This window comes from Rhyacophila brunnea, unplaced genomic scaffold (genome assembly GCF_057557595.1).
Source record: "Rhyacophila brunnea isolate RB1 unplaced genomic scaffold, BYU_Rbru_1.0 scaffold_5, whole genome shotgun sequence".
Lineage (NCBI taxonomy): Eukaryota > Metazoa > Arthropoda > Insecta > Trichoptera > Rhyacophilidae > Rhyacophila > Rhyacophila brunnea.
Window position 1 is genome coordinate 2,829,166 of NW_028233170.1, and position 12,003 is coordinate 2,841,168.

The 12,003-nt window shown below is 34.7% G+C and overlaps 1 protein-coding gene across 1 annotated transcript; it reads left to right on the top strand.

The window, feature by feature from the left end:
- Positions 1-444: 444 nt before the first annotated feature.
- On the top strand, positions 445-6,518 carry LOC147065893 (uncharacterized). The gene is made up of 2 exons (XM_085955455.1): positions 445-939; positions 5,214-6,518. The coding sequence occupies exons 1-2, from the start codon at positions 556-558 to the stop codon at positions 5,565-5,567; spliced, it is 738 nt and encodes a 245-aa protein (XP_085811581.1). The 5' UTR covers positions 445-555; the 3' UTR covers positions 5,568-6,518.
- The last annotated feature ends 5,485 nt before the right edge of the window (positions 6,519-12,003 follow it).

Here is a 12,003-nt window from a genome sequence, read left to right on the forward strand (position 1 = left end):
ATATTTTTAACGGTCTATATAATATCGGTCGAAATTGAAATGTAAAAAAAAAAACTAGGGTATTGTTCGGTTATACGGAATACAACGGAAAACGCATTTTGAAAATAGCATATAAACTGGATTATTTGTTAGGTTAACCTAACCAAACCTAACCTAACCTAACCCAACCTAAACTAACCCAAACTAACAAAAAATAATCCAGTATATCGGGTATTTTCAAAACGCGTTTTCCGCTGTATTCCGTATAACCGAACAGTACCAAAACTAGGTACGCTGATATATTTTAATGCATGGTAATCGCCATTCGGCATTTATATATTCAAATTAATTGAAAAGTATCGAATGATCCGATATTTACAAGAGAGTATTGAAAGATGTATCTAAATTTCGGTATACGTTTTGACGGCCCTAGTTGAACGACGCCATATTTGCACTGACGCACGCAGTGGCGCAAATGCTTCCGCCAGCGGTGGATTTATATTCAACATTCCGTGCAATATCGTATTCTATCGTGTTTCGTTCTATTTTTGTAATCATTGAGTGTCTTTATTCATCATGTCGTCGGCGTCGGCAGAACAGACGATTGCCTTTATTGAAGACTACAGGTTGCATACTGCCTTATGGGACATCACGGACTTGAACTACACGCGCAACATCAAGAGAATGGCTGCTTACACCGTTTTAGCTAAGAAATACGACATGACTATTGACGGTGTGAAAAACAAAATTAAAAGCCTTCGATCATACTTTTCGAAGGAACACCATAAAGTTAAAGATGCAGGTGAAGAAGACGCTTCTTGGTTCGCCTACAAGTCTCTCTTGTTTCTTGTCGGCGGCATGAAGGACTCGCGAACGCATAGTCACATCAATGCTGTTTATGACGATAATAGTACAGTGAATACCGAAGATACCGAGATAATATTTGAAGAAAACAATGATGTGAGTGCAATATTCAATTGATACAAACACTACAAATTAAAAATATTAGGTAGGTAGGTACCTAAGTACTTATTAAAAAGGGAACTTTCACTTATTATACCTACCTAATGATATTATGTTTCACTACCTATATCAGCGTTGGCGAACCTGTGGCACGCGAGATGATTTTGCATGGCACGTGAATTTATTTTGAAGAGAAAAAAATATTTTTTTACAAAAAAGTTGGTACTAGTCAGTTATTCTGGATACAGCGGCAAACACATTTTGAAAATAGCCGATATACTGGATTATTTGTTGGGATAACACCTAACCTAAACAGGGCTCGAAATGGAACGGAACGCACCGGAGCGCCGTTCCGGCTCGTGAAATTTGTAAAATTATCGCTCCGTCTCGTGGAAAAAAAAATGCTGACCATCTGAGCTAGATAGGCCATAGAATAGAAATCTGATTTTTATAAAATACACATACGATTTGATGACTATGTAAATATCTTCAGAAAATTTGTCGAGCGCTCCGGTTCGTAAAATTTTCCATTTCGAGCGCTGAACCTAAACTAACAAATAATCCAGTATATCGGCTATTTTCAAAATGTGTTTGCCGCTGTATCCAGGATAAACGTATAGAACCAAAAAGTTTTACAAATAAATATATAGGTAGGTAGGTAGGTACCTATACTTAATATTAAAAAATAATGACGACATAGCCATGCGTATTTTCTTCGGTGTTTAATATTAGTATTTAAAAATAATATAATATAACCAGTAAGTAATATTTACTTACTAATCGATGCGCAAACGGAAACGAAAAAACTCATGCATAAAATGACATAAGTAAGTACTTATCGCATTGTATAAAAAATAGCAGGCAAATACGCTTCAAGAATATGTAAGCAGTACGTTTAATATAAATATATATTGCATAGATCGGTCCTAAGGCTTCATGCATTATACATAATATTATCGCAACTGACCTCATCAGGCGGTGGAGGAAGCCGCAGCACGAACCTCTGATTTTGATCGATTTACAATACATTGGACCACTGTAGCGAAAGAATGCCTCATCTGATCGAAGCAATTCCGGTGTCAATTTGTGCGTAAAAGAAAGTAATACAGTAACAAACAATTTCATTGCCACCCACAAAAATGGCTGTACATAAGAAACAAAAACTTGGTGGAGCTAGTAGTAGTAATTCTGGCAAACAGTGAAAATGGAAAACCGTTCAGTTCTGGGGAATATAATATGAAAGAAGCGTTTTTAAAATGCCCCCACGATCTCTTTGAAAAATTTGAAAACAAGAAAATAAATATACAAAGAATAAAAGATATGTGTTCGGCTAGAAACACGTTGAAAAATAGAATCTCAGGAACATGTAATTTTTAAACCTTTTTAATAGAATTCTCAAAAACTACTTTTTCATTTTTTTCCCCATAAAAAACCAACAGTCAGACAGTCGACAAATAATATTTGGAAAATTTGGCACGCGTACGGAAAAAGATTCGCCAACCCTGACCAATAATATGAAGTAAGTATCTAACTAGACTTGATATGGAACCTTCAGCCGACACACGAACTTTTCCAAGCAGGGCTATTTTAAATAGTTAACACGGTATTATAACACGTATCTTTCATTTTTATTACACTAAAATAATACGGATATCACTCGGAGCAATTCCACAAACTAGGCGATTATCTACAATATTTTTTAGCACCGTTAACACGTCTTACTTGATTCCAAATGCATCTGTACTATTCAACTTCATTATTTGACAGCTCGCTGTTAACGCGGTCATGAAAAAAAGTCATGCCTGACAGTTAAGTTCCTGGGATAATCAACTGCCTCAATACAGCATAATATCATACTTATCACTTTTTTATTGGTTTTGTAGTAGGTAAATAATATGTTAGAATAACCCTCTGCTGGTGTTCTTTCCAGTTCCAGTGCATTACATAATTATAATTATTCGTCTTAGGCAGTGACGAACTTAGTTATTTAATGCCCGTGACACTGAGTAATTTTGAGGCCCCGACAATTAAAAAAATAAAATCCATTAATTGAACTACCAATGTAGGTATTTTGTATATTTGGTTAACCTAACAAATAATCCAGTTTATCGGCTAATTTCAAAATGTGTTTTCCGCTGTATTCCGTCTAACCGAACAGTACCAAAAATAGTTATTGTTGAAGATAACGGTAATGGCCCATAACAATATATATATACATATGTGTTAGAGTAAGAGAGTTAAGTAATGGGCCTCTTTGATGTTAGTTGCATTGATTTTGTTATTACTTTGATTATGCCCACTCAATTTGTAAGAAATACGCATTTTTTTTTAATTTTGGTAAAATTTAATAGTAATTATATGATTGGTTTGAACTGTTTCGAGGCCCCTTTTAGATATTCTGAAGAATCGATTACATCATCTACGTCAAAGAAAATTAATTAAAGTAATTACCCATTATCACTTCGACTATTTCTCCATTACTTGCTTCCTTATTATCAAAACATCCTTGTGATTCTTGTGAATAATACCTACGTTGCTCGCGAATTAATAAAATTATAAATATAAGTACCTACACTATTTTTGTATTCAACGAATAATTCACAAGATTTATTTTGAGAATGTAACATTCTTCATATAGGTAGATTATAGAATACCTATACATAATTTGAAAACACCTCAGATATATACCCAGTGACGTCCCTAGACAAAATGCCGCCCCTAGGCAGCGTCAAAATGCCACCCCATTATACAGTATTTTTATTACCCTTTCATGACTTCAATATCTAAGAAATATATTATTAACAAAATATATAGGTACCTACCACAAAACTAAATTAAAATATCATCTCTACTTCAATAGACAATATTGCGAGTCCACGGTTTCAGATACATTTAAAAATACACCTGACAACTTTCAAAACTCGCGAATGACAAATGAATGAAAAATATTTGGATAAATTAATTAGGTAGGTACCTAAGTATGTACCTACTTACCTATAATGCAAATATAATTCGCAAATCTGCACGTATCATTGCTGGTCATCAAGGAGTGATGTCCAAAGACGAAAGTAAACTAGACATCGCGAACCCGACGACAAAAAATACAGTCCTGTTAAACCGTTTATGCTAATTAATACATTTTGTTTCCAACCAGTGAGCTGATTTTTTTAATGGAAAGATATATCCGTTATTACTAAGTTTAGGTACCTATTCCTACATATTATATTTATTGATTCTCCTCAATTGGCCGTCCTTCGAGTAACTGCCGCCCCCAAGCGACGCTCAATCTGCTTACCCCCACGGGACGTCACTGTATATACCTACAGAAAAAGATGAATATTGCACATTGACAATTTAGTAATGAACGACATCTACATACAGTCGAACTCGGTTATAACCAGGGAACTCAGAAATAATGGGAACTGAAATACACAACGTGTAAGGCGATAGCATGTAACCGACTCGAGTAAGGATGAATCGTGTTAAACTTACACACGTGTCTAGAATACGTTTAAAGTCGAATACTGAAAACTGCTCTCGGTTTATGCATTTACGCTCCTTTAATGTTAGTGTATTACACACAATATTGCACGTGCATAATGCGTGCTTCATTTTCGTAGGACACTCACACATTCAAAAGCCTGCTTCACCATGCGGCGTATTGAATATAGCCTATTGGTATTCTATTTATTATCTGTGGTTATAACGATCTCGGATGTAATGATGAAACGTTCGTTGACATTTTAGTTTATGATTTTCTCCATACATTTATTCACTTTTATAACGGGCAACTTATCGGATATACCGAGCTAAAATACTGTTAATGTGTCGATCGTTTAAAAATATTTCGATCTTAAGCAATAAAATCAGATCGGACAGGATGCCGCCGGGTCGGATTACGTTTATGAAACTAGTTGAGTATATAATTACCTACCCAATTGGTGTTTTCGCCGACAATAATGAAAAAGTGTCCACGCATATGGTTGAAAAATCCAATGTGAAGTCTGTAGGTACCTACCAGCGTTCATTACAATAAACAACTTCTTTTGTAGTTTATGAATGCCATGCTTGTTTCAGGGATTTTTACGATGTTTTCAGATTTTTTATTTTCTACTTTTTGTGTTATGTGACCGCTCATTTAAAAATACCTATTCTCTGATATAACGAGTAACGCTTATAACCAGCAAATTCAGTCGGTCCCATCTTCCTCGTAATAACCAAGTTGTATTAACCGACTGTATTAATGAAACAATATGATTTTTTTGTTTCAGGATATTCAATCTGAAGATACTCAGGTTACACCTTCTTTTGACAAAAAACGTAACCATTATCGTCCACCAAGAATAATTAAGAGAAGCCCGAAAAGAAGAAGAGATGAAATTGAGAAGAAAGAAGAGAAACCAATACAATTCGTGGAATTTAATACAAAAGATGAATGTAGTATGTTTGGCAAAATGGTTGCTTCACAAATCAGGAAGCTTAACCAACGTAATCAAGCAATTGCCAAAAACCGTATTCAAAACTGCATATTTGAGTTAGAAATGGAAGAAATGAACAATGATCCTACATATCAAACTATTACAGTTCAACTACCCACAGAAGTCACTTCCTATACCACCTCGTAACGATCTTTGATAATAAAAACGTATTGTCTAATACATATTTAAATGTTTTTATGTCGGATAAAATAAAATAGTTTTAAAATCTATTGAATTCATAATAATTAATTAAGAAAGTCTAATAAATCCACTTACCTTGACGTAATCTTCAATTATCACAGTTACGACTCAAGGAACAGGAATGATGAAATGAATTGCTTAGAGCTTGGATACTTGGAGACATAAATTAATCATAGGTACAATGCGACTTTCATATCGAGCCTCCTACGTCACGACGGTCGTTTCTGAAACTAAAACCCTCCCCCTTCATTTACTTTCACCGTACTACATACCCAGCTCTCATTTTTCAGTGTGTGTTCGATATCGCGTGGAGATTTATTAACATTTAAATGCATCTTTGCGGATGTAGAAGTATTGTGAGGACATAAAACCGAAAAGATAGCTTTTAATTCCTACCAATAGTGACAGAGATGGAGTATCTGTTGGCAAGTTATCACGCAAAGAGCATGTGACATAATAGTATTAGCGCGCAAAATCCACGTGACGTAACAGTGTCAGCGCATGCAGTAATATAGAAGTTGGTCTATAGTCAAATATTTATGTGTGATCTCTAATTTCAATCCAGCTGGTATTGTTTCTCCGTTACCAAAATAAGTTTTCAGGATTTAAGTACACTATTAGCTATATTGTCCATCCTCCATACCTACATGAGTGGTTTCATACTACAACTTCGCTTCCAACTTACAGCAACGAGTAGTCAAGTGCATGCCTTGGATTGTATGCATTAGACGCATGCCTTCAACTGTCTAAAAGTAGATTATGTTCGTCACATAGTTTTCAATTTTTCACAAAAATATAGACGAGAAGTTTCAATTAACATGAAGATGGATGCGTTTCACACGTACGTAGTTCGCATGCATTGAACGCAAGAGCCGAAGACCTTCCAGGATATACTTGAAAAAAAAATGAAATATATAAGTAGGTAATTATATAATTAGCCACAACTCACAGCTCCAGTTTAAGACTTCTTTGCTATTACCGAGACTTTTACATTACGGTGTTTATTTTTTTCAGCTTAATTGTGGATTATTATACTTACCTAATATTTAAAAAATATTAGGACACCTAACCTGATAGTGAAATGATAATATAAGCATTCGTCACCGTTCAGGCAAAAGTCACCAACCCTGAAAATGGCAGTTTTGAGTTGAGTTTGTCACCCGAAGCGTAAAATTATGTTCTTTAAGATGCAAAACTCACCACGGTACATTAGTTAGTAAAATTTTGCTTAAATCCGAATTATTTGTTTTTCACTAAATGACTTTCGATAAAACTTAACAAGCAAAAGTCATAGGTGAATAGACATTATTGACTATACAAAAAAAATAAATCCTTCGTTATAAATATACAAGCAAAAGTCACTATAGGTACTATGGATGGTGAGTTTTACTGATCCTTCTTTTGGCTAACATTGTTCAGATTAATAACAAGCAAAAGTCACCAAACCATAATTGAGCTACCTTGCCTCCTTCAAAACCTTCCAGATGTTTTAATTAGCATCAAAAAGTAAAATTACATTAAAGAAATTATTAAGAAGACATGAGAAAATAATTTAATGTAGATAAAACCTTAAAAACATTAAAATCTGATTTTTCCTGCATTTTCAAACTTTCAAATTGCGATATCTCAAAACTATGTTTTTAGGGTTGGTGACTTTTGCCTGAACGGTGACGCATTGATCTTATTCTGGTGACTGTATCTAGCCTAGGTACGAGTATATGAAACCATATTATGTCATGATAATAATATTATGATTATCATGCGCGCACACTAGAGAGGGGGTTTCGAATTGCATTGCTTATTTTATTAATCTGTGCTATGGTTGCTATGCTACCTATTTACATTGTATTTATGTCGACTCGGGAAGGTACATGTATACTTAATCAATAATATTATTAAATAAATAAATATGTCAACCTATACCTACATCTTAGATGTATATTCAAAGATAATAAGTATCACAAAATGTTATGGAAAATATAAATATTTATACAATTATTTAATCTCACAATATGGCGGAGGCGCGAGACGTCATATCGATGGACCAAGGAAAATGGCGCGACCTAGTTACTGGGTGAAGTAAGTATTACCTACTTTAAGTTTATACTAAACCTTCTGTACCCATCTGTGTATATTAATAATGTAATACGTATCATTAAGTTTTCTCACTTTGTATGCAGTGTTAACCAAATACTTACCTATTATTTATCTATATCAAAGAAACCCTTGTTCTAACTAAATGTATAATATTATAGAAACGATGTCTAAAAATGTCAAATATTTGTGGAAAGACTTCGGTAACTTCTAGGGGCACAATTTTCCGTACAGCGTGGATTTTTTATGATTTTTAAATGAAACTTGTAATAACCCATTGAGATTAGATATAATATTATGTTTACTATGCGTAAGTTGGAGCATAATTTTAGTATGCCAACAAATAAAATAATGTCAATTTGCATTTCTAGCACTAAAAACACGATAAACATTAGGCCAGAAACAGATTCTTATCTTTTACAACAAAAACGGATATTTAAGGCGTAAAACCCACTTAACGCAGCGAGTGGGGCACTCGCGCAAAATATCACAAGTGGCGCGTAAATCATCGAAAATACAAAGTAATCAAATACGCCAGCGCACACGCTTTGACGACGCATTGTGCCCGTCCGCCCCATGATTCACCGTTGTGTGGCTTCTCAACGGCACGAATTAACGGAAATACAACGTAGTCCATTCATTGAACACGGCAAGCAAAATCACGCTTCTGGAAGCGTCGTCGATAGACGGGCGAGAAGGCATTATTTAATAAAAGTGAACTCATTTTTTAGTTATTGCGTGTCCGATATTTTGCTGGTAGAATGATGTCATCGTGAATATTAATTACAAGCCCTGAGAAATTTAATTGCTTTGTTATGAGAGACGCTGATAATAATAATTATTTTGTGCTTCTTGTGCCCCTTATTACAATGGTGAAGGGTAATGCGCGGGTGGGAGGGGTCTACTTCGTAGAGAGCGTACCGAGCGTTGCTTTGGTGGGCTTTATGCCTAGCGCCCACATGCCCAACGTAGGTCAAAATAGAGTTTTATGGTATTTTTAGAGCATAACCCTGGACATTCCTTAAACGTTGTAGATAATCTATTTATATAATTTTGAAGCCTTATTATCCTTTATATTTATTTTAAACATTTGATGACTGCATAAAGTATTTTTATTACATAAAATAGTATTATTTTGAACCTCTCGATCTAATGTTTTAGAATATAGTCATATTTCAGTACATCCATGTGCAGTGGTGTTAAGATTTTTTAGATTTATTATTTTTTAAACGCAATGAATGGTCAAAGACATAGCTTATAGTCAGTATCTTGAGAATTATCTTCAAATGTGTTAATCGTGCCTATTTTTTGAATAATAAAATGCCTAATTCTTGTCAAATTTGGAATCACAGAGATTATACCTACTAAAATATATTTTTTTATCATAAATATTTCACTATATAATGTTAAGATTAATTCTACTAATGGTTTTGTAAATGCGTTTAAGACATACTAGCGTAAAGACATTTTGAGATAATGAGACATTCACGTTTTTTCAACTTTTCTTAAGATTAGTATGTCACCTCGTAGCATAGTGGATAATGCGCGGACGGGGCGTAAACCCAAGATATGCAGGTTCGATTCCTGCGGGGTGTCTTACTTTTTACAAAAAGATTTTTTCTATTGGTTATAATATATTTTCTCAGAAGTGTTTTTCAAAATTATGTAAGTATGTTCAATAATTAGAATGGTACATTCTTAAATCTTGTAAATTATTCGTTGAATAAAAGAAATAGTTAATTAAAAACTATTAATACGTTTGATGGACTGGTCTAATTTCTTAGAGGATATAAAACGTACTCTACCTATTACAGTGTATTTAAATTGTACTTGTATTTTACTTCTAAATATCTCTCACAGAAAATGTTGATTCCTGAAAAAAAATACCTAGTCATTTTTGCATTACCACATTTTATCTCTTCCAGCGTTCTATGCCTTTTGGTCACAGCAATATTTATGTTGATTGCACTTAATTATTCTCCAGTATGATACAGTGGGTGCGTCATATTGTTTTTAGTTTTTAAATTTTTTTTATTTTCGCTTTCGTATGAAACATTTTATCCATGTAGAAAAATACTCGCCTGTAATGGCAACATCGCCTACGTCACTGCACGTCGAAGTTCGCAAACTCAGTGTCTCCCAAACTGTTTATTTTGCTCGTTTCACTCTGCAGACCCATTTTTGGATTTGAATAAAAAATGTGACACTAATTTTGTCAAAAGTACGAAATTTATTCAAGTATGACGAACCTATATAATCAATGAATAATGCACCAGATAGAATATACATAAAGATTATCCATATAATTTATTTTATGGTGTTGACTGTCAATTCTTAGGCCATCCTCCCACGGCGCAACTGAAATCTGATGGAACTGGTTTATGAAGAAACTCATAAACTGACCAATGTGATGCTTCGCACACGGCGCCACTGAAACCCAGTTGAAATAATAATCACATAACCTCAAACTGTCAAACTTAACTATCAACCGTGTTGTACAAAAACTGGCAACACGCGCGCTGCAGCGTTTATATAAGGTTATTTTGATTTTCCAATTAACATTTAACCAATTTTGGTAAGAAAATATGATTTTTCACCGAAATCTAATGATGTTGGTACCACTGTTTTACGGTGACTGGAAACTTCAGAGACCGCGCGACTAGCATGTCGCATCTCTTCGCGACCGTTTTGAAGCTGAGAGATTCCAGTCTCGCCGTCAGCGAGCCGCCATTGAAAAACATCAGCTAGATACTGGCTGGAATTTTAGTTTCAGTTCCGACGGACATAAGTTGCGCCGTGGGAGGATGGCCTTAGTGGAAATGGATTGTATTTTTAATTTGAGTAAATGACAGTTTTATAATAAATACCTACTGATTCCATTTTTATTAAATAATATGAAACCGGTCCAGTTTAATATTTTGATAAAAGTGTAACTAGACTATTATAATATTACATTTTATTTAAATACTTAAATAATTATCCATGTACGTAATTAAAGGCACGTGATGTGCGCATACCACGACAGTGCGCCGACTCATTTATATGTTGGTATCGCTATTTTAAAGTCAGACTATACTGTTCCAAAGTGATTTCGTCGTGGCCTCAATGCCAGAAGAATCTGTCTTTTACGTACACATGCTGATATCCTAGCATATTATTATCAGGTACCTATAAACAGGTATTATTATGCATTTTGAGGGAAATACATTAAAAATCTACAGTCTGTCTTCTATAAGCTGGCGTGCCGGTTTCCCCCCCCGCTTCAGCATCCATCTCGTTCCAACCCATTGAAAACTTGCAACAGTTGAACGCGATGGCATAATGCTTTCCGTGTGACGTGTACGCCAGTTTATAGAATACAGACTTTATGTATTTTTAGGCAATCTTAACGAAAAAATACCTACCTACCAAAAAACACTCAAGTATACCTACGTGTGTGTAAATCACTAATTTAGATTTGAAAGGCCTAAATAAAGGGGAGCCTTTCAGAAAGAGAATCAAAGTCCTCGCCTCCATAATAAATGACGTATGCTCACACCCCACGTACGCGGGTGCGCACACACGACCACAATGGAAATTAAGATTGCGTTTTACCGGAGCGCAGATCACATGCGTTGATCGCAATACTTACTTCAATTCGTGCATTTGAGTTATATAACAGCTCGGGTATTAAATTGAATAAGTAGGTAAATTAATTTAGCGGATTTAACCGGTACTTTAGTTATGTGTACATCTCACAATAAGTATCATAAGCGTATTTAACGGCAATTTCCCAAAAGACTTGGGAGACACTGAGTATTACTAGGGATTGCAATAGCGAATGAAAATACCAATACCGGTAGTTCCTATTGAATATCGGTATTCGTGAAATATATTATGAAAAAAGTTTCTACCAAAATCACATTTATTATGATCGTCATTATTTGTAATGCACTTATCAATCGTTGCTTTTGATAACACGTTTTTAGTTAAGCTTTCATAGTGGTCATCGTTGATTTCTTTTGATTTAGAAGTAGAATTATTGAATATTCCTAGTTGTCCTCTATCATTCCACCCCCATGTGTACAGGTCTCCGAAACTACTAATGGCGCAGTTATGCCAACCTCCTGGTGATATTTTGACAATTGTAATTCCTGCCAGACCTTGGACTAGCTCAGGCGTATCCAGTGACTCTGTCGATCTATGTCCCAATTGGCACCGGCTGAAATATACAATAAATTATAATTAGTCAGATTAACTGTATTTTAAACCACAATAACATTAAAGGAGTCTAATTAATTAAGATACG